The 22,986-nt window shown below is 54.0% G+C and overlaps 2 protein-coding genes across 17 annotated transcripts in view; one reads left to right on the top strand and one right to left on the bottom strand.

The window, feature by feature from the left end:
* Positions 1–676: 676 nt before the first annotated feature.
* Positions 677–7,761, top strand: Slc22a12 (solute carrier family 22 member 12). Its single transcript, XM_032891020.1, has 10 exons — positions 677–1,329; positions 2,628–2,731; positions 3,048–3,202; positions 3,278–3,446; positions 4,840–4,963; positions 5,104–5,219; positions 5,819–6,033; positions 6,439–6,547; positions 6,702–6,905; positions 7,459–7,761. The coding sequence occupies exons 1-10, from the start codon at positions 928–930 to the stop codon at positions 7,520–7,522; spliced, it is 1,662 nt and encodes a 553-aa protein (XP_032746911.1). The 5' UTR covers positions 677–927; the 3' UTR covers positions 7,523–7,761.
* A 2,957-nt stretch (positions 7,762–10,718) lies between these two features.
* The window catches only part of Nrxn2 (neurexin 2), a 115,148-nt gene continuing 102,880 nt past the window's right edge, over positions 10,719–22,986 (bottom strand). For 10 of the 16 annotated variants that reach the window (XM_032891026.1, XM_032891025.1, XM_032891022.1 and 7 more), the window contains one exon: positions 10,719–12,661. In XM_032891026.1, coding sequence (XP_032746917.1) covers positions 11,775–12,661 — 887 coding nt within the window. In that variant the 3' untranslated portion in view covers positions 10,719–11,774. The remainder of the gene's footprint in view (positions 12,662–22,986) is intronic. The other 6 variants (XM_032891034.1, XM_032891035.1, XM_032891036.1 and 3 more) reach the window with 2 other exon arrangements.

Consider the following 22,986-nt stretch of genomic DNA (forward strand, 5'->3'; position numbering starts at 1 on the left):
CGAAATTAGTGGGCTTAGAGACCTGTGAGACAAGCAGCTGAGTTGCCAGGGTGTGAATTGTGACTCCGTTCCAGGTGGAGGGCCATGTAATTACAGACCAAAGAAATGGGTCCTAAAACAAGGAGACCTGGGGAAGAGACAGAGGTCTCAATACTTTAAGGTATTTGTCTTGAAGAGTACAGGGGTGCGCACGTGCTAATGTCAAAAAGCCTTAGGAAGGCTCAGTGCAGGGAATCAATAAGGGGGGGCAGGAGCAGTGGCAGCTTCGAGAGGCCAGTGAGGCCCAGAGACTGGGTGACATGGGACACACAATCCTCAAGCATTGGATGCCACCACCCACATTAGGATCATGACCCTCTCCTGGGTCAGCTCACAGCACAGTCATGATGTCCCCTAGGAGGCAGGTAGGAACACTAAGGGATGGCAGCCCCAACACCCTTAGTAGTAGAGCCAGTGCCCAGATCTCGCCGCACCCTAACAGAGACCAGGACCATGAAGACAGGTCGGGGAGAAATTGCCGCTTTCATCTGCAATGGTGTTATCCTGGTTAAACTTTGAAGAAATAATTGCTAAACCTTCTGCTACTGAATAGCTCCTAGTCACACTTTAATTCTAGCCAGAGTGACTTCTCTCTCCACCCTCCTTGCTTCCCAATTTTGTTTTTTCCTGAGAGCCAGAGCCTGCTGTGTCTCTGAGAGGTTCCCATGGCCTCCAGATTACTACAGAGGGCTCCAGGTCTCAGGGTAACGGCCAGCAGGCAGATACACAAGAGCCTTGGTTGGCTGTGACTCAGCGGCTGTGTGTCATGCATATGAAGAGGCTGGTGTGGGCAGAGCCGTGGGAGAAGCAGGCGCATCACACAGACCCTGTGGTCCTGGGCCAGCCTCTGTAAAGTGGACGCTGCGTGGTGGGACCCAGGAAAAATCAATGGCCTTTCCTGAACTCCTGGAGCGAGTAGGGGGCCAGGGCAGGTTCCAGCTCCTCCAGGCAGTGGCTCTGGTGACCCCCATTTTGTGGGTCACCGCCCAGAACATGCTGGAGAACTTCTCAGCCGCAGTTCCCCACCACCGCTGTTGGGTGCCTCTTCTGGACAACAACACCTCCCAAGCGAGTATCCCTGGGAACTTTGGACGCGACGTTCTTCTGGCCATCTCCATCCCACCTGGTCCGGATCAGCGACCCCACCGGTGCCTCCGCTTCCGACAACCTCAATGGCAGCTTATAGAGTCCAACACCACGGCCACCAACTGGAGCAAAGCTGATACCGAGCCATGTCAGGATGGCTGGGTTTACGACCACAGTACCTTCAGGTCCACAATTGTGACCACGGTAACAGCACTTGGGAGGCCAAAGTCACAATCACTGTAGGGTGGACTTAAACATTCCAGTCTCAAAAAGGATGCACCTCCTCAGGCCTCCTCACTTGGGGGCAACCGTATAGGCTTCTAGGGGACTGGGCAGCAGGATTCCGTCTGCAAAGTCATATTTAGTGGCTCATGGCTGTGACCCCAGCACTAAAGAGACAGGAGGATTATCGTGAGTCTGAGGCCAGCCTGGGCCACACAGGGAGGTATGTCTGCCCAGACTGGCCTGGGGTGGCACTCCTGTTTCTGGGTCACCCAATGGCTTCACCCAGAGTTGAACTTCAGCCGTGACTCCAGGCCACCCAGACACAGGAATCTGTTGTCTGTCTCTGGGCTGAGCACAGAGGGCCTGAACAAACACTGGCCTCTTATAAGAGCTGTTGGCAGGCTGCAGAGATAAATCCGCAAACTGCCTGTCATTTAAGCATGAAGACCTGAGTTCAGCCCTCCAGGACCCAGGCCCAGTGGTGGAGCAATTGTAATGGCAGCTCTGGAGAGGCAGAAACGAGAGGGCCCCTGGGGCTCGCTAGCTGGCCAGCCTGCCTAGCCAGTGAGCCCCAGGGTCATTGAGGGACCTTTTCACGAAAATAATGTGGACAGCTCCACAGATTGATCTCTGATCTTCACAAGCATCACACCATGGAAAGGTGTGCACACACGCATGCGTACACACACACACACACACACACACACACACACACACACACAGAGGAAGATGAGGAGCCAGGAGGTGGTGGTATATATTTAATCCCAGCTCTTAGAAGACAGAGGCAGGAGGATCTGAGTTTGAGGTCAGCCTGGTCTACTGAGTGATTTCTAAGATAGCCGGGCAGGACTACACAGAGACGCCCTGTCTTGAGATGAAAAAACATAAGAAAGATGGGGGAGTGGAGAACCAGACACCCCAAGTCAGGGGAGGGGAGCAGCGGCCCAGCAAGCAGGAAGGACCCTGAGTGAGGGGCGAGAGGAAGCAGGAAGGACCCTGAGTGAGGGGCGAGAGGAAGCCAGCCTCCAAGGAAAGGGAGGCTTCTCAGCTAAGGGCCAGGACTCAGGAGGGAGTAGATAAAGCTGGAGGGTCTCCAACGTTGACCGAGTACAGGGGTGACAGGATACTTCCTAGGATACCAGTCTACTGAGCCTGAGCCTGTGGATGCCCTCATGGTCCCACACGACTCAGCCCAGGCCCAGCTCCATTCTATCTCCTTCACCCCTTCTGCTCAGACTGCCCCTCCTGATCTCAGCTCTGCCCCTCTTTCCCTCCAGTGGAACCTGGTATGTGGTTCCCAGGCCCTGAGACCCATGTCCCAGTCCATCTACCTGTCTGGAATCCTGGTAGGAGCCGTAGTGTGCGGCCATGCCTCAGATAGGTGAGTGTGCCCCCTACCCTGGGCCAGGCGGGCTCTACTGGATGGACCCTGCATCCTTTCCCAGACGGTTCACCAGCTTTCTCCAGGGTTGTGGGAGGTCACTGTCCCTCTGAATATTCATTCCCAAAATACTCTCTGCCACCCACACTTGCTTGTTGCCTCTGCTCAGGGGGAATTCACTAGCTAACCTTCCTCATGTTCATGGCCCTCCCATGGGTCATGTGACCTTCTGCCTTCCACGTGGAAGGGGTCAGGGACGGGAAGCGGCCCGGTCTGTGTTGCTGGCCAACGGCGTGCCTCCCCATGTGTACCGCAGGTTTGGGCGCAGAAGGGTGCTGACCTGGAGCTATCTTCTGGTGTCTGTGTCTGGCACAATAGCTGCCTTCATGCCCACCTTCCCCCTCTACTGCCTGTTCCGTTTCCTGATGGCCTTTGCAGTGGCAGGTGTCATGATGAACACAGCCAGCCTCTGTATGTTCCCTGTGGTGCTGGGTAGGGAAGGCTATATGCAGGACCCAGAACTGACCCCCTCCTTGCTCCTTGCAGTGATGGAGTGGACATCAGCCCGGGCTGGCCCCTTGATGATGACCTTGAACGCCTTGGGCTTCAGCTTTGGGCAGGTCCTGACAGGCTCTGTGGCCTACGGCGTGCGCAGCTGGAGGATGCTGCAGTTGGCTGTCTCTGCCCCCTTCTTCCTCTTCTTTGTTTACTCATGGTGGGTACTGCAGCCTCCCTCCTTGAAAGAGGTTCTGCCCATTCTTGGGGATCAAAGTGGGAAACTCGTTTTCCTGCAGACAAAGGGTTTAGAAGTTCTGGGGACCAGGACCCTCAAGATGTCCCCCACTGCTGCCCAAAGTCCAGGTGCCCTGTTCCAACAAGCCAGGTGGTATCTTTCTGTGGCCCAGCAGCAAACTGGGGTCACAGTCCATGTTCCCTCCCTCAGGAGGGGTCTAGCTCCAGCCCCTTTACATGCTACAGACCCAAAATCTCTGCTTCATTTGTCTCATCTCACCCCTGCTCCAACCCTGCCTATCCCTGCCCCCAACTCCCTCCATCCTCAAGCCTCCTGGACCAGCCTGACCTCTCCTACCCCTGACTCCTTTCCCCACTTCCCAGGATGCCTTTTGCCCCTTGGCTGCTTCCCAAGTCCAACAGGGCACTGAGAACTCTCATTCCCTTCCCTCTGTTGTCTTTCAAAATCAGGGGTGCTCAGGGGCTTAGGGTGCTCCTCCCAATGGCTGCTCAGAGGGGACAACATGTCCTTCTAAGTGGGGAGGAACTTTTGTAATCCTAGACCTCCATATACTGTGTGGTGGTAACTACCAAAGGTTCAGAGGATTGAGCAGTTTAGTGCAGCAAATGTGTGTGTGTGTGTGTGTGTGTGTGTGTGTGAGAGAGAGAGAGAGAGAGAGAGAGAGAGAGAGAGAGAGAGAGAGAGAGAGGATTCCCAAGAGAGAAGCAAGTTGGTGTCCAAAAGCTGTATCCTGACACAGAACCAGCTGAGTTGGGGCCAGGGACAGTCTAGCACAAAGGAGTCAAAGAATCCAAGGATCAGTGTCTGCAAGGGGTGCAGACAGAAGGATCTTGGTGATATTACACACACTGGTCCTAGTCTGAGACTGTGCAGGGATGGTGAAGCTGTTTGTAGCAGGAAGACGATAAGACAGTGGGGCAGGGCAGGAGGGAACATACAAGGCATGGAAAGATGCCATCCATGACGGTGAGACACCCCAGCAGCCATTGTGGTCCTTACTGCATCCAGGCCTGGCTCATGGGTGAGGTTGAGGAAAGGCCATGGGACATGAAAGTGGAAAGGGACAACAGAGTCCATCCCTATCCTGCAGCCTGCTCAGGGACTAGAGAATACTGGGCTCTCCCAAACTCAGAGAGGAAGGAGACAGGAGGACCACCTGCTGGTACAGGTCATAACCCAGGTGGCCTGGCTACCTATGCCACTGTGTCCCATTGTCCTTTACGGCCTCCACTGACTTCAGCCACCTGAGAATGGAGCTTCCAACCCCCCTGAAACAACAAAGAACACGGAGGGCGACAGAGGCCAGGCAATGGGGGCTGCAGTCAGCGACCCCCTCCCACATCCTTCACTTCAGGTGGCTGCCAGAATCAGCACGCTGGCTCATCACGGTGGGCAGGCTGGACCAGAGCCTGCGGGAACTACAGAGGGTGGCTGCTGTCAACAGGAGAAAGGCAGAGGCAGACACGTTGACCGTGGAGGTAAGCCAGGCTAGGCCCTCCCTCAACCTTGTCCCCTTAGATACTCTTCCTGGCCTTGTACAGGAGCTCCCTTGGAGGTCAAGTAAAGGCCTGGGGGTGGGCCTGCGGGTATCTGGTGCTAACAGCCCCCGCTCCCACAGGTCCTGCGGTCAGCCATGCAGGAGGAACCGAATGAGAAGCAAGCTAGTGCCCGTCTGGGCACTCTACTCCACACACCTGGGCTGCGCCTCCGAACCATCATCTCCATGCTGTGCTGGTAAATGCCCTTTTGCCTGAGGCTACCAGCCACAGGGAAGCCTGAAGCTAAGCCAGCTGCCCCCAGCCAAGGATGGGGCCTCTGTCTAGGGATGTCCCTAGGATGCCCTTTAGCTCAGGGTCCTCACTATCTGTAGTTAGGCTCCCAGAGGAGACAAGCCGGGCTGGGTGGGCTGCTGAACAGGATTACAGGCCAAGTGTCTAGAAGGGATTGGATGTGGAGATTCAGAACAATGATGGGAAAGGTGGAGGTGAATCAGACACACAGCACACAGCAGACCAGCTGCCCCATCTTGTTTAGAGGGACTGGGCATAAGCAGGCTCTTGCCCGAGCTTGACGCTTAGGCCACCCAACAAAGATCAAATCCACAAAGACTCTAGGGAGGGTCTATTCAACGGAAGCTAAAGCCAGTGGGGTAACATCCCAAATGGAGTGTCTAAGCAGAGAGAAAGGGGAAGAAAAATACCCAGTCTGTCCTAGGCTGGCCCTCAGAGGCCACCAGCCTCTCTCCCCCAGTGCCTAAGGTGAGCCTGAACAAGGCCAACAGTACAGACAGAAGAGCAGCCAACCCAGGCTAACCCACCCACCCTCACTCCTAGGTTTGCCTTTGGCTTCACCTTCTATGGCCTGGCCCTTGACCTGCAAGCCCTAGGAAGCAATATCTTCCTGCTCCAGGCACTCATCGGGATTGTGGACCTCCCGGTGAAGATAGGCAGCCTGCTGCTGCTCAGCCGCTTGGGCCGGCGTCTCTGCCAGGCCAGCTCCCTGGTGCTGCCGGGACTCTGCATCCTGGCCAACATACTGGTGCCCCGTGGTGAGTTGCAGCCTGGTTGTGGGTGAGCAGGAGGAAGCAAAAATGTGGCGTGCTACCTGAGGCTCTCCTACACTCCTGGGGAGGGTGGCAGAATAGAGAGGGGGGAGATGACAGAGAGAGGGTAATGGATGGAGCAGTGAGAATTTTAGTCGAGGTCAGAAAAGCTATAAGATTAACACAGAACTCACTAATAGATTAGGGTGGGAGAGAAAGGGGACAGGGGGACACCCAGGATCTGGCTCTGAGGCCTGGGAGTGGACAGATTGGGACCACAAGTTACTTACATAGGACACAGTGTGGGCACTGGAGGGATGACTCACAGACGTTTGACAGACCAGCCTATAGGACAGGGCACAGCCCAGGGAATCCAAGACCCCACTCTGCTGACACCATTACTGTTCACAGAGATGGGGATCCTTCGCTCATCCTTGGCTGTGCTGGGGCTGGGGTCCCTGGGGGCTGCCTTCACCTGTGTCACCATATTCAGCAATGAACTCTTCCCCACTGTGATCAGGTGAGGAGGCTGTCATGGGCTCCGGGAGAGCATTATAGCCTAGAGGGGGAGCTACCTCCAAGTACCCATGGGTTTCCCTCCTGCTCCCTCAACCTAGTGGGGTCAAGGCTGTAGATAGGCCGAGTGTGACTCGTAGGCAAATGTGCTTCCACAGGATGACTGCAGTGGGCCTGGGCCAGGTAGCAGCCCGAGGAGGAGCCATGCTAGGGCCTTTGGTGCGGCTGCTGGGTTTCTATGTCTCCTGGCTGCCTCTGCTGGTGTACGGAGTGGTGCCAGTGTTAAGCGGCCTAGCTGCATTGCTGCTGCCTGAGACCAAGAACTTGCCACTGCCTGACACCATCCAAGACATCCAGAAACAGTGAGTGGAGCAGCCTGCAGGTCACCTCCTCCCTCCCTCCTTCCCTTCCTCCCAGCTCTCCTCCCTCCCTCCATAGAAGCCCAAAACTGGTTAGCCTGGGAACTCACAGAACAAAGGAGAGAGGAGAAGCCAATGGAGGACTAGGATGGCCCAGGGTTACACAGCACAGTGGGAGTGCGAAGACCAGGGTAACAGGTGGACTTGAACTCTGCCCTCCATCCCACCATGTGGAGGAAAACATGGCCCAGTCACCCACCCCCAGGTCCACCTTGAAAGAGACAGAGAAGGGGAGGGAGAGAGAGTACAAGTGAGCTGGTGTTTGTCAGGGGGAGGTGCTGGGTGTGATGGATGTTGCTGGAGGCTTCATAGATGGCAGATTCTGCCACTAAAGCCACTGGGTAGTTGACATGGTTGAACAACCCACCAGACCCTGATGAGCTCAATGAGTTCAGACCTGAGCCCCAGGCAGGATGTTCAGTCCTGAGCATGAACACGAGTCAAGAGTCCGGGGTCATCTGCGCCTTAGAGCCACACTCCTGTCTTTCCTGAACAGGTCAGTGAAGAAAGAGACACATGACACAGCAGGCGGCTCCGTCCTGAAGTCTACCGGGTTGTAGGCTCCTGGAGAAGGATCACAACCTCAACAATGGAAGGAGGAGAAGGAGAGGGAGAGGGGAGGGAAAGGGTAGGGTTGTCAATGGCAGGTAAAGGCTCCTGCCTCCGGGCCTAACGGTCTGGAACCCACATGGTGGTGGGAAAGAAATACTCCACAAAGTTGTCCTCTGACCTCTGCGTGGAACACGCCCCTCCCCACCCCCACCTCTGAGATACACACAAATAAATAATTTATAAAAGATGAAGGGGTTGGGGATTTAGCTCAGTGGTAGAGCGCTTGCCTAGCAAGCACAAGGCCCTGGGTTCGGTCCCCAGCTCCGAAAAATAGAAAAGAAAAAAAATAAAAAATAAAAGGTGAAAAGGAGGAAAAAGAAAGGGAGAAGAAAAAGGAAGGATGGGAGGCGAGAGGGAGCAGCGGGAAGAAGAGGGGAGGATGAAGAAGAGGAGGAGGAGGGAGAGATGGCTTCCTCCAGACCTCCGCGCCCCCACCCCCACCCCGGCAGACAGCCATGGGAAACAAAGAGTTCCATCTCCAGGGATCCCTTTAAGGGGCTGTCTTTCTGGGCCTCCCTCTAACACAATCTGAAGGATAAAAGGCCGTCCTGACACCACCTCTACCCTGACTCCACCAAGCAGCAGCGCGTCAGAGAGAGAGGGGCCAAGAGTAGGAGACACCTCACTGCCCACTACCCAACCTGCTGCAGGACTGAGTATCCTCTTCTTAATCTCAGTGCAGGCAAAGGAGCATCAGCACCTCGGGGTCACTGAGGGCCTTGGTCAGCTGGCCTGGCCCCTCTCCATCCTCCCCTCACTCTACATGCCCATCCACAACTTCTGCCTGGGTCACCTTCCCACCTGACACCCTCCTAGGCCCTCCAGACCCACTCCAGGGCCCTCTTTCCAGGGTTCAGGGACAATCCATGACTCTGGTGGCATTGTGAACCAGGGGTAGGGCCACACATCTACCACTCCTCACCCTCTGTCAGGTAAGTTCCCTGAGGGTCACTGGTCCACTGCCCCATATCGTCACTCACATAGAGGACCTGCTGGGGATGACTGACTGGCTAAAGATAAAGCCAAATGAACAACAGCCCCTCAGGAGCTCACACTGATCTGTAAGAGTCTGCAGGGTAGCAGAAAGGACTGGGAGGTGGGGAGTCCTCACCACATAGACTTTGCCAAGGCTGGCTTTCCTATGTTCTAGGCTAGGTTTGGGGGACCCTTTCGTGGGCCTTCTCATGCCATGCCTCTGTGTGTCTTGTGTCTTCATCTTTCTCTCAGATGAAACAACTAAGGCCCATAACACACAGACTGGCCTAATACCCAGCTAGAAGGAGGCAGGATCCGAATGCAAGTGTCTGCCTGTAGCTCTCCTGGGCTCTGCTCTGGCCACGGTGCCTTCTAGGCAGATAGGAATGCATGCAGCAGGACCTCTGTCCCTCTCAGAATCAGTCAAGATTCCTTGGGGTCCACTGGGACTGCTCACAGGAAAGACCATGCATTGCCTCAGAGACAGTGCCCCAGGGGGTCAGGAGCTAGCCCCCCAGCTGCATTGCCTGGGCCATACTTAGATGGGCTCTGCATCTACCTGTCTGGCTGCTCCCACACACCTCAGAGGAAGGCTGCAACACACACACACACACACACACACTTACTTCCTAGTGACACTCCCCCAGACAAAAGGCTAGAGATAAGATTATAATCATATTTCCTGATGCCCTGGGAACTTCCAGGACACAGAGCTCAGTGCTCAGATGCTCTCTCCTATAGCATTCTTCTAGGTCAGAGTTGTTCCTCCATCTGTATTCAGAATGGCCACCCCTGGCTTATCCAGGTGGCTGAGAATTTTCAGGACAAAGGGTTCTGTCACTCTGGGTTGTGACAGCCTCCCTGTCTAGAGTCACCTGACAAAGCTCTAGGCTGTTGTTGCCCCTGGCCATTTAGACATGCCCTCTTTTTATGGCTACTTTGGAGGTTTCTGACTCAGAGCTGCTGAGATATCCCCACAGTGGAGGAGCCAAGAGAACCTTTCAGAAAGGTAAACTGAGTCAGTAGGCACATCCAGAACCCTTTCTTCAGAAAACAAAGCCTTTGGGTGACAAGTCTTGGGTTTCTGGTGCAGAGAGGGACATGGAGTCCCAGTTACATGGCAACCAGGGTGATAAAGCCATCCTTTTAACTCCTAGAGTACATCCTGCCTCAGTCAGGGTCACCATAACAAATGCTGAAGTGAGAGTAAAGGCATTCCTTCTGGACTTGTCCCCGAGGAGCTCCTGCTGTGTTTTCCATGACCAACAAAGCAAGTGGGAACAGGGAGCTGATCCTGGGCTCTGAGAAGAGAACAGTAACACAAGGCCCCCAGGAGTGAGGCTGTGACCAGCTAGGGACAGGGCACCCTGGCAGCGCTGCCCTGTGACAAAGCCTGTGATCTCCCCAGGCTCTCAGACCAAAGCTGCGGGGATAGCAAGTGGGGCTGGAAGCTGGTAGGTTCAGAAGGCCAAGGAGAGCCCACTCTCACAGAGAGCCACGCCTGGAGACAGCACTCCAGGGTGGCCGCATGCTACAGAGCTGGGAAGCAGAACCAAGAGGTAGGTGGAGGCAAAGTCACAGGACAGAGGAAGAAGTCCTCAGAGGGGCTCGGCCACTGCTGCACTTGAGGCCCTGAACTAGCCACTGCCAGCCGCTCTGGCCACCAAGAGAGATTACTTCCCTCCAAATACTGGACAAGATGTCAGCTACCTGGTGTGACCTGAGTGACCAGTGCACAGCCTCAGAAAAGGGGGCAACATGATGCCATTGAGAAGTTAAGGTCATGGAACCCCAGCCAGATGCCAATCTCCCTCCCACCTCAGACACACCCAGTAGACATTTGCAAGTGAGACATACAACAGTTTTCCAAGAGCCCAGTGTTGTATTCAACTCAAAAGCCTGGGAGGCTGGTTCAGGGAAACGGCCCAGTAATGATTCAGTGGGCAAAGCCACCCATCATCAAGACTGAAACTTGAATCTCGTCCTCAGGACTCACGTAGTGGAAGCTGAGAACTGACTCCTATGAGGCGTCCTCTAAGGGAACACACATCTTCACACACTAGGTATTTAGAGGAAACTTAGCAACTGTCAGGTGCATCCACTGAGACCCTGAACACAGGTCAGGGCCCTGCCCTAAAGAGCCCCCACCTGGAACAAACTACGCAGGACTGTTGGAATTTGGAAAGTTTTTGTTTTCTTTTTCCCACACATTTCCGGGTTTGGGGTGTTTTCCAAGACTCAGACACATTTGTTAACAAAGAGAAAAAAAACTGGGGGAGCAGGGAGCCCATGGGCGGAGAAGTGACCCCAGCCATCCGCAGACACAGCCTCACTCCCACCATCCTCTGCGCCTGCAGCGAGCTGGTGCCACAGACGCAGCTCTGGTACCTCGGTTATTTGTTTTTAATATATATCTGCATTTGCCTTTCCCCTCCCCCCGCCCCCCACCCCGCTCCTCCAGCGGCTTCCCAGCAATGCACGTTGCCCGGCAGCGACACACACAACAGGCCTTGGCCAGGTCCAAGCCCAATCCTTGGGCAGACCCAGGCAGGAGTTTCTCCTCATGAGGGGACTTGCGGCACCAGGGGAATGAGCCCCACTGCCCGGCCCCAGCCACCCAAGCCCACCCTTCTTCTCCCAGCGACTCTGGAAACCCAAAGGAAGGGAAGCAGAGAAAACAGAATTTAAAAAAGAAAGAAAGGAAAAGAAGAGAAAAGAAAAGGAAAGAAAGGGGGGATGGGGTGGAGGAGGGTAGGGACAAAAGACACAGCAAGCCTGAACCAGGACAGGAGGGCTGCGAAGAAGGAAGGCGGGAGGAGCCGGGAGGAAGAAGAAAATCGAGGGAAATAAACGAACGGCGCAGTGGACACTTTACAAAACCCCAGCCTTCCTTCCCGCCCAGCCCCACCAAAATAAAACTACGCCCCTTAAAAAAATAAATCAACCCAGGGCTGTGAGCACGTGCCCTGCCTGACAGGCGCAGAGCGGAGGACAGCCAGCCCCAGGGCTGACAGTGCGGCGCCGAGGGCAGTGGGAGGGAAGGGGATGAGCACGTAGTAGTTATATTCCTTTTCTTTTCTTTTTGCGTTTCCTCTTCGTGGGAGAAGCCTGAGGCAGCCGGGGAGAGGGTCCCCAGATCCCCCTGCAGGGAGAGGGCCGCACCCTCCTCCCGGGCCTTCCCGGGAGGAGCAGCTGGCAGTGGGGCGCGGTGCCTGGACTGGGTGCTCAGACGTAATACTCTTTGTCTTTGTTCTTCTTGGCCTTGCTGGGCGTCTTGGGGGCAGCGGGGGCCTTCTCCTTCACCACCGCCCCATTGCTCTGGGCCGAGTTACTGATGTAATTCCGGCTCTGGTCCACTTGGTAGGAGCCCTCGTCGCGGTTGCGGTACTTGTACATGGCGTAGAGGAGGATAAGGATGCAGAGCGCCGCCGCCGCCACGATGCCCACCACCATGCCCGTGGTGCTGCTGGATTCGCGGATCACTTCCACCGCGCCCGGCGGGCCGCGCTCCCCCGGACCCGTGGGGTTGGCTGTGGGCAGACGGGGAAAACCGGGGACTGAGGTCACGCCGGGGCGCAGGGGAGGCGGCCGCCGCGGCTCGAAGGCCGTGGGGACCCCAGGCCCCAGGGGTGGGTTCTCCAGCAGCGGCTGCAGTGGGTCTCGGTGGTTCATTTTGCCCGCGGGCAGGTTGGGGGCTGGGGCGGAGGGCGCAAGTAGCACCCCGGGGGCGCCCGTGGCCCCATCTGTCCTGAGGTTAGGTCGGGGCGCGGGCTTGCGGGGTGACAGGAGGGTGGTGCGGTCCGTGACCAAGGGGAAGGTGGTGTAAAAGTCCTCGTCGTCCGTGGGGGGGAGGCTGGAGTCAAAGACCTCCCCGGAGGCGAAGCCCGAGGCTTCCACGGGCTCCTCGCAGTCGCTGTCGTCGCGCTCGGCCTGACACGGGCCCCCCGAGGACGGGCGGCGCGCGGCCGGCGGAGGCAGGGTGTCTTGGGTGGCACCCACGCCCGTAAGAAAGGGGTAGAAGGTGGGGGGCGGGGGCACGAAGGGGGACCGGGTGGCCACGGGAGGGGGGTCTAAGGAGTCCTCCGTGATAATGGGCAATATTAACTCTCCTCCTAGAAAAAGAAAGAGAAGAGAGAAGAGAGGGCGTCAGCGAGGGCCGGGGCGCGGGCGGCCGGCACAGAGAGAGAAACAACAGCCTCACACCCAAATCGGTTCAATTGGCTTTGGCGGAGACTACGCGGGCCGGGCCCGCCCGCCAGCCGGCCAGCGCCTGCGCTTTAAGCGGGCTGTGGCTCGGATGCCCTGGGCACCCCACGCGCGGGCTCTGTGACTCTGGGTTTTGGTCTTTTCGTTTCATCTTAAGAAACCAAACGGAACAGAAAGGAAAGGAAATTGAAAAGAAACGGAATTTTTTTTCTACTGGTTTAAGGCTTTAAAAACATACAACAGCAGCATTTAAACAAACCTAACGACAGTATCTTTTAGGGTGTTTTATATATATTTCTTTTTGCTTTTTTTTTTTTTTTTGCTTTTGTTTTTAAAAAAGAAGATAGCATACCACGGAATTCAGGCAACTTACATCAACAAATAGGCCGTGTGATTTTAGCATGAAGAAAAAAATTACAAACAGAGCTGTGTAAGCGGGTTCTCCCGAAAAAAATAAGAAAAAACAACTTTTCCGAACAACGTTTTCTGTCTATCTGTTTGGCATCTCCCTCCCTGAATCACTCCCTGGACAGCCTGCTTCCTCCAGAAAGCTCACTCTCCTCCCTCTCTCTAGCCCTCTTCCCCCTCATTGAACAGGAGGCTGAAATTTGCACAGTGCTTGGGGGTTGGATCTGGGGAAGTGGCACCATTCTGTGACATCGTGGGAACAGGAAGGGTCAATGGAGGCCACAGAAAGGAGAGACGAAGGCATGCCTATGTGTGTGTGAACTGTTGGGGAGGGGGCTGGCCATGGAAAGGACCTCAGAGCCAATTTCGGCAGGGCCTTCAGAGGAAACTTTAAACGGGAATGCTTGTGTGGAACAGTGGGCAGGGAAGGCCAGACACACTGGAGCTGGGGTTTGTCCCTTAGGATTCTGGGAGGTAGTGAAAAGCTCAGAAGATGCATGGAGGTGGGGAAGATTGGGAATGAGTGCAGGAGGACAGAGAGTGAGTGAGGGCAGAGGTCATGTGATTACTGAGCTAATCCTAACTCTCCACTTTCTTCACCCTCCACCTCTGACCCCCACTGACTTCCCCCCAACCCCCTCCCAGTACCCCCATGGACCGCCAGAACCTGGCCAGGTTATGACTGCCTCTGGCCCTCTTATTATTGTTAAAACAATAATAAAACAACGGAAAGAAGGAGAAAGCAAAAAAAGAAAAGAAAATACATACACAGCCATCGGGGCGGGGGGCGGGTGGGGACACGCTAGCTAAACTAGGGCCCAGGATAACTAATTGGGAAGGCCTGTGGTAAGGAGTGGGTATTGTTTTGTCTTTAAGTCTGATAACTTGAGTACCCCGGGCAGAAACTGCAATTCCCATGAGCTCCCTACGGGCGGCAACTATAGGTCCCGTTAGCCCTTTTAAGGGGGTATGAACTACAACTCCCATCTGTCTCTGGGTCAACAACTACAACTCCCATCAGCCTCCTGGGTCTCTTCTCTAAAAGAAGTCAGCGAGCCGCTGACCTCTGGTAGACCGAAGCTGAATAGCAAACTTTATGCTGTAAGGAGGGCTCAAACTCTGGCTTGAGGTTGCCTCTGGTCCTTTCGGTAATGAGGTTGAAGATTTCCTCTCTGGCTCTACCTCCAGCCCAGCCTATACCCAACCCCTACCTGACTACTTCACTTGGTGTCTGCACCCAGTCTTCTACTTCTCTCTTGTAATCATGCCAGGGCTTTCATTAGCAGATCCGGCAGCCAGGCTGAGTCTCACATCCAGAGCCTTCTTTGCGCTACCTACCCTAGCCGTCTGGTTGGCTTAACTTCTTATACACCTCTGTTGAAATTTTCCACCCACAGCTCCATTAGTCTCATGGAGGCCACAGCAAGGCCTTGCCACTAAAGGAGAAACCTTACCAAGGCTCTCAAGCGTACTTCCTTCCCATCGAGTTCCCTTATACCACAAAGTTTAGAGCCCATGAGTTTCTAACCCTCCGCAGACCTGGCCATATGAAATCTTGACCCAAAAGTGGAGAATGTTTTGTGCAGCCAGTATTGTGCAGTTCTGCTCATGGAAGCCAGGAGGACTTCACGGACGCCAGGCAAAGCACTCTGGCTCTACCACTAATAGATCCCAACCCTCAACTTCCCAGTGAGGTGAATGAATGAATTGGCCAGTTCCTTCTGTGACTTCCAGATGGCAGGGCAGCAAAAAGGTCGGCAAAGTATGGACCATCGCCCTCATGCCTCTAGGAGACTGGCAAGGCTGCTCACCCGAGACTCCAACGTGGAGGCTACATTGTATCAACTGAATTCCTATGTGACTACGGACATGCCCTGCCCCCATCGGGCCCCAGTCCTCCTCTATAAAACTAGAATCTTGTCATACATGGTGGCACGTGCTTGTGAGGCAGGAAGATCAGGTCAAGGTCATCTTCCATTACATAGCAAGTTCTGGTCAGTCTATGGTATGTGAGACTCTGTTTCCATAACCAAAATAAATAAACTAAGGAAGTGAGCTTCAGGCCCAGTTAGGCCTAGCAAGGCTTCATTCCCATCCACTGGCCTGGCCTGGCTCCTACCCTCTACTGGCTCTGCCTTTCACCTTCATAGACTGAGCCACTAGTGGATACTCCAGGGTCAAAACTTGCCCTAACCCAGCTAATGATTTTTTCATTCAGCTGGCCATCACTGGAGACCCATGCTAGGAACATGTCCTTTCCCAAAGCGCTGTCATCAGCCTGACCAAAGCCTGACCTGACGGGCTCTCTAGTGTATGTGGTAACATGGTGCATTCTTCCATTCCCAACATCCTCATCCCTGCACAGGGACAAACTGCTTACAGGAAGGCTCGTGGCCCTTCAAGTAGTAACAGCATGGGCCTAATCATAGCAGGACCTCCTCCCTGCGTGAGTTCTGAGCTCATCTAGGTCATTCCTGCCCATCCATGCTACCTCTTGTCTCACGACCTTCGCCCTCTATTCAGAACAGGCTCCCTATGGATAGCTCCCACATGCTCAGAATCCAGCCACTACCTCATTTCCCAGGCTGAGCCCAGAAGGTGCCCTCTACCCCTGGTGCCTCTGACACTTCCTACTCTTGGAGGCTCAAGTCTGACTAACTGCCAGGGAAGGCCCACAGGCCTGAGTGCCATCTGTCCTTCTAACTAGCAGCCAGCAGCAGGCCTGGCAAAGAGCTCTTCAGGGGGAAGTGAACAGCAAGTCCCCTAGCATTCCCTCTGAGGTGGGCCAGGTCCGTGGGGAAGCATAGAGCACCTTTTACAGGCTGAGTTTGCACAGCTTTGCCCCACCTTTCTGGGCAACAGGCACTGCTGAGAGCTACGCCTGGCAGTCTTTCCTCTGTGTTCTCAGGCCTGCCTTCCACCCTCTAGAAGCCCTGCTGTCTTTGCATCTTAGACTGAGTTCCCAGCGCCCTCAGAAACTCCAGCATCAAGGCTTTCCCTGACCCGACTTGTGATCTTCTACCAGCCGGCCATCACTAGGGACACAGTGAAATATTGTTAGTGCAGCTCCTCAGAACGACCAGGGCACAGATCTTGGCTCTTTACCAACCTGTTGCCTCCAGCTGGGCGAGGGCAGATGGCGGATTCAGGCCTGGACCACACATATCCTGTCTTGCCTGTGCAGCTCCCACAACCATTTGCCCCAATGCACTAGTCCTCGGGACACACGGGCGTTCTAGATCACCCTCATCCAGGCCGCACAGCCCACCCTAGCTCCCTTTTCAGATCGCAGCCTTATCCCTTCAGTCCTCATCCTCTTGGAGGCCCTCCCAGCTTTTCTCTATCGGTGGTTTGCGGCCATATCTCCCATGATTCCACCAATGTGCTCTTTGCAAAGAGCAGCATCTCTCTCTCTCTCTCTCTCTCTCTCTCTCTCTCTCTCTCTCTCTCTCTGTCTGTCTTTCTCTCTGATACTACTTCCTCTGTGTGCCTGATACCTCCACACAAACCCCTTTCAGAGTAATAGACCATGGAGAATGTCACATGACTCCCCTGCACTGCCCTGGCCTGGTCTACGGGGCCCTGGAGTCATCAATGTATGAGTTTCCCTGGGGCACTGGTCCAGGAAAGATCTAGAAAATTCCACTGGGAAGGAGTCAGCAGGGCCTGAGCAAGGGAGGATGCCCAGAAGTTCTGGCTGGGATGGTCCCACTGCTGGCCCTCCCAGTAGGCTTTTGAGCAGAGGAAACACTCAAGGTGACTCATGATGTTGGGGGTCCTGTGATCAGCTCTGCATCACTGGGAGACAAACAGGCGACTGTGACCCCTGAAGCCATCAGACTGTGACCAAATAACCCCAGGCAGCCCTTAGCCCCTCTCTCGCATCTGGTAGCTGCAGGAGTTGCAAAACACAGGTGCATACTTATGAGAGCCACCGCTCGTCTCTTCTTATCCTAAGGAAATGGGACATTCACTGTACATTGGGTCCACTTGCTAGAGTTCCGTTCTGACTGGACACCACCAGCCGGTACCAAGCAGCTCTTCCATCTCAACTCTTCCCTCCCCAGGGCACTCACACAAAGTAAGCTGGGCCCTTTCAACCGTCAAGGCACAGGAGCCTTGGTTAGAAATGGATCCACGAAGCTCTGTGCAGTGGCTCGTACCTGTCCATTACATTGCTCAGGAAGCTGAGGCAGGAGTATCACCACGAATCCGTGAGTTTGACGTCAGCTTGGATTACAGTGTCTAACCCTGTCTAAAAAAAAAAGTCTACCTATGAACCCTAACTTCTATCCAGTCAGAAACGTCTACCCCACAGCACAGTCTGAAATTGAGAGTCTGAGTGACTCAGGCTAAGCCATCTGCTGGCATCGAGCCCATCCACCCAAGCTGTGAGAGGCAAGAAGGTAAGCATTTCAGTGGATTAGGAGAACGGGCAGCTCTTATACCTGAAAAGTCCTGTAGGTCATGACTTGCCAAGCCACATGCCCACAGCACTGGTAAAGGCAGCCCAACGCAGGGCCCAGAATACGCTGCTAAGCAAACGGAACACTGGCTAGATTCCATCCCTACTCACCTGTTGGAGCAGAGAAGTATGCCACTGTGGGCTGTAGCCTGAAGGATGGTATCCCTCCGGACCTGTAACGCCAGCTTAGCAAGGGCGGAGGCCAGAGCGGTTTCATGGTCAGAGACAGTGAGTTACTCAGTAGGAGGATGTGGACACATGTTTAGGAGCACACACACTCAGATGCAGATCCCCAAGAAGGTGTGTGTTTCTCTATCCGTGAGCATAAATTCCTAAGCACAGTAGCCTTCGTGGATCTGAAATGCCTGCGTGTGTGTCAGTGAGTGTGAACAGATGTGTGTATGTGAACGGGACTCTCCTGTCTGCTGCCCATGAGTCTGAGGTATGTACTTTGTGTCCATGCTGTGTGAACGTGTTCTTCAGAATATGCAAGCAAAATACCTTGGCTCTGAGCACAAACTGTGTATTACCCCCTAAAATAAACACATTCCCTCCAAACCTCGACATCTAGACTTCATCTCTCAGCAACCCTAGCAGTTGAGTATGGCTCAGTTGTTTGGTGTTAGCCCTGTCCGGTTCTTTGTCCCTAACAGCCTCCAGTGCTCCCTACAACGGTGACCTTGGACATGCTGTGTTAAAAATGGAGGTGCCGGGGTTGGGGATTTAGCTCAGTGGTAGAGCACTTGCCTAGCAAGCGCAAGGCCCTGGGTTCGGTCCTCAGCTCCGGAAAAAAAAGAAAAAATGGAGGTGCCACAGATGGAAGGAGGGTGGATTACTAACGTGCCCTCTGGGCAGAGCCCAGGACGTGTCCATCTGAGTGAGAACGTTCTCTTGCTGTAACCACTGAGACTCAGGGCTTATCTGTTACAGAGATGAATGTTGTCTCATACAAGCTTCGGCCCCTAAAAATGTCATGATGTTGTGATAATGAAATGTCACAGCGTTCGAGTTGACAATCGGGGGAAGGATAGGAAGTAGAAAAGACGAAAATCCACATGCCACTGCGGTACAACATTTGGTGCAAACATTGCCTGTGCCAACCTGCGGAGGGAGGTGCTGAGGGAAAGTGTGGGGACAGGGCCCAGGACTGCCAACTCTTACTTTCTGCTTTTAGCAACTTGTTACAACATAAACTTAAACGAGGGTTGGCTGTCTTGCAAGAGGGGAGGTGAGGAGGAAAGGTGTGACTCCTGCAGGGGTCAGAAGAGCCATTGCTCTCAGTCTCCACATGGGTAAAGACTGAAAGGGCACAAGGATCAATGACAGAGACCTTCTCAACTGAGTAAGGTCAGTTTTAGGAGTGGTCTCCCCACCTAACAAGAGAAGCCATGGGAATGGAGTCCGGGGCTTAGGAGGGGCTGCGGTATGGCTGCTGTGACTAAGCCTGGACAGCACCAGAGATGTGCAAGCTGGTGTGGGATGTCCACGCTTACACACACCCAAGAACGCACTTCTGAAAGGGCCATGGAGGACGAAGATGGGAGACTCTGCCCACCAGAGCAGCAGCCTAAAGCCTTCCCAGAGACGGAAGCAGGAGTTACTGGAGACACCGTTCTTACCACTGTAGGAGCAAAGCCTGCCTGCTTGCTGGCTTTCCTCCCCCATGCTCAGGCATGCATGTTGTGTGTGTTGTCCAGCTTTCCCTACCCTCAGCTCTTTTGTGTGTGTGGGAGGGGAGTAGACAGGGCTTGCTATAGACTCCAGGTTGACCTCAAACTTGTAATCCTGTCGCCTCTACCCCACGAGTGCTGGAAGTATAGGTGCTCACCACTGTACCCAACCCCTTTCTTTCGTGACAAGCTCTTGTTGTAGGGGCTACTTCTCCAGAGCCATTCTGCTGTAGGGTGTGTTGGAAGCAGTGAGATAAATTACCTTTCAGTTTACAGTCTGCAGGCCAGAAGCAGCAAGTCTGGCTGGATCACAGTAAGCCGCCATCTACTACTTTGAAATAAACAAACACCCTCCCGAGATGAGATGTTTGCCAGCCTTGGAGTGGCAGCAAGGGGCATTCTGGGACAGGAGGTAAAATTAAATAGACCTTTGGTGGCTGGACATCCTAGACCCAAGCAAAACATTCTCTAGCTGGCTCCCAAACCTGCCTGCGGCTGTGCCTAGGAGCGCGGTAAGATGGTGGTTCACAGCCATCTCAGAAGCTCCCTGTGGTCCCAAACTTGAGCTCTAAGTTTGGAGTGCAATGTGGGCTAGAGGAGGCTGTCTGGGCCGAGCCCGAGGAACCCTCCCACTCCTGACCCCTTGCTCATTCTTGCACCCTGAGGAGTCATGAGATAAAGACGACACAGCCACAGGATGGGAGCAGACCGGGCTCTGAGTCATTACTACGAGGCTCCCAGCAATCAGAAGCACTGTGTCAGGTCTGTTGAACCACAGAAGCAGAGCGTCATTTTAGCCACTGGAGTCGCTCTGGAGGCTCCGGGATCCGAGCGCATGTTTCTGTGCATCTGATCAAATGCGTGTGCCAGCGGAATGAAGCCTGCAGATGCCTCTGAGGGTCTCATTGATGGGCGGGTGACACTGAGGAGGGGTGTGTGTGGGGTAAGTGCAAGCTGCTGGTGCTCGCCTATAGGAACCTGTACGCACAGGAAGGCTTGTGTTTGCACGCCCCTAGGCATACAACCCTAAGGACATGTGTATATGTCTCTACAAAACTGGTTGGCCCTGAGCATGTCGTATGCCCTTTGGGTTTAATAACTGTGTACAGACCTCTGAGAGTGAACACAAGGCAGATACTGTTCTGAACCGGGTCTGAGGACGCACAAGACCTACAAATCTAAGATAAGCGTGAGCCCTTTCATGTGCCACTGCAGGGATGCCACTGAGCACACAGTTACACCTGTGTGTGGGCTGTTTTAGGCCTGTGTGCGTGCGTGTGTGTGTGTGTGTGTGTGTGTGTGTGTGTGTATTTGTGTTCATGTGTGTCCCCTCTTTGGGGGTCTGAATGAATGTGGACATGGATCAACATGTGTGTTTCTGTGGACTATACACCTGTGAAACTGAGTGTGTCTGTGTACACGTGCTTCACAAGGTCTGAGGATAAGTATATGTGTGTGTGCGTGTGCATATGTGTGTGTGTATGTGTGTGTGTGAATGTACATGGATGAGTGTGCATCTCAGGAGGACAGTGTAGAGGGGTGCAGGTCCATGAGGCTGAACCGATGTGTACATACGCACAGACTTCTGGGATCTGAGCACTTATACTCCATTTTGAGAGCATGTACTCATGCTCCTTCAGTCTTAGTACATACTTACACCTCAGTGTGTAGAGGCCCCTTCTGTGGGCAAACATGTGGGTCCATGAGTACACCCCTCCACAGATGGGCATATGTGTCTTGGTGAGTACCCATGGACAGAAGTATACGTCCTGTGCACACAGACACGAGAAGCATGTCTGTGGATGTGTGTGTGTGCATGCTTCCCTGAGTGTGAGCGAATTGTATACATGCCTGAACACAAATGTTGTGTCTGCTGTTAGGAAACATGTGGTCATCTGGCAACCTGAGTGTATATGTGGGACTGTGGTCTGTACACGGATGTGAGCAAGTGTTACATAGGGGGCTCGGTCCACAGATGTGCACCTTTGTGAACTGAGCACGGATGTGTAGCCCTGAGTCCAAGGACATGTCACAAGGCATATGTCTCTGTGAGTCTTGTGTGAGCATACACACAAAGATCTAAATGCACAGTGCGTGCCCAGAGTACACGATGTATGAGGAGGCTTTTTGGCTCCGAGCATGTCTGTATACATCAACAGATGCGAGCGTGTGGGAGTTTCTTCTGTGGGTTTAAGCATCCACTTCCACGTAGCCCTGAGCATATTAGGGCCCTGAGTGGGTTCAAGGCTCACAGAACTGGAGTGGGAGCCTTCGTGCCGCCGAGCATGTGTACAGGTGTCTCTCTGAGGGCTGGGCAGGCAAGCAGCTGTGAGTCTGGGCATCACCAGGTGTTCCGGAAACTCTAAGCAGGCACATGAGACACTGAGTGACTCTGGTACACAGCATGCTTCATGGGACTGTGTACACGGTATCCCCTGTGTTTCTCTGGATTTCCTAGGAAATATTGGTTTCAGGATATCTGGCCACACATGTGACTCTTTGGGTCTAAGGATCTGTTTGCCTCTGTTGATCTGAGTGTAAATTGCATGCATTCTTCTAGGTGTGTGTGTGTGTGTGTGTGTGTGTGTGAGAGAGAGAGAGAGAGAGAGAGAGAGAATGAATGAATGAATGAATGAATGAATGAATGAATGAATGAATATGTGAGCTTCCAGGCAGTATGTAAATCTGTATGTATAGGTATACGAGTGTGACCCTGGTTGGAGCACATGTGTGTGCATATGGACGTGAGCCTCTGTGGATATACATCATCTTTGTGTTCTTCCTGTGCATCTCAGGGGTGCAAAGTCCACAGTCCTACGAGGGCTGGGCTGGAAATACAATGTGTGGGCCAGGACAGCTGGGCTAGCAGGGGTGGTGTGTCACATTACCAAATGTAGGTGTTTGTCCCTTAAAGGCACTCCCACTAGGGAGAATTCTAATAATATTCTGTGTGACTGGACCTCCAGCCTCCAGGAAAATAATGTGCTGATGAAAGGCTCACTAAACAAGGAGGAACCCGGGCCTGGAGTCTGTGGAAGGGGTGGGGAGGTGAACAGGGAAGATTCCCAGGCCCACACTCCTACCCAGGTCGAAGATCTGGAATTGTGGACAGTTAGGCTCAGGCTCTGAGCAGCCTGCCTGTCACTAGCCAGGCTGCCTCCTCCTTCACCAGGAGCCTGATGCTCTGTGAGAAAAGGTTTCCTATCCTGGGGCCTCAAAATGGACTCTAGTTGCAGAGGCCAGGGTAAGAGGTGCAGAGAACATGTTGCAGGCCAGCCTGACTTCCCATGGGGAGATGAGGACAGTGGGCATTTTGGGACCGTGGCTTGAATGATGTAGGTGAGCACTGGGCACCCCAAGGTCCACTCTGCCCTACCTCTGGGGCTTATGTTCAAAGCTGGGCCAGACCCCAGCCTCCACCTCTACCTCCACTGTCTTCCCCTCGCATGATGGTTCTTTTTTACCAGAGAATTGCACAGTGCTCAGTGATCTCTGGGAGCCCTGACTTGGCGGATGACCCATCCACTTCAGGTCTACCTTACCCTCCTATTCTAACAAAGCCTGAAATGGCTCAAGATACCAGAGAGCACACTGTAGGACATGCCCATGCTTTTAGATAGACTCTTGGCTGGGACCCTCAACTCTCCCAGTATGGCCCTAGGATAGCCTGTGTGTGTGTGTGTGTGTG

This window comes from Rattus rattus, chromosome 2 (genome assembly GCF_011064425.1).
Source record: "Rattus rattus isolate New Zealand chromosome 2, Rrattus_CSIRO_v1, whole genome shotgun sequence".
NCBI lineage: Eukaryota > Metazoa > Chordata > Mammalia > Rodentia > Muridae > Rattus > Rattus rattus.

Excerpts from the sequence above, each read along its gene's own strand:
- Slc22a12 (XM_032891020.1), top strand. The coding sequence starts at position 928 with ATGGCCTTTCCTGAACTCCTGGAGCGAGTAGGGGGCCAGGGCAGGTTC. Across the intron at positions 2,732-3,047 it reads TGCGGCCATGCCTCAGATAG|GTTTGGGCGCAGAAGGGTGC; the intron begins GTGAGTGTGCCC and ends TGTGTACCGCAG. Across the intron at positions 3,203-3,277 it reads GATGAACACAGCCAGCCTCT|TGATGGAGTGGACATCAGCC; the intron begins GTATGTTCCCTG and ends TGCTCCTTGCAG.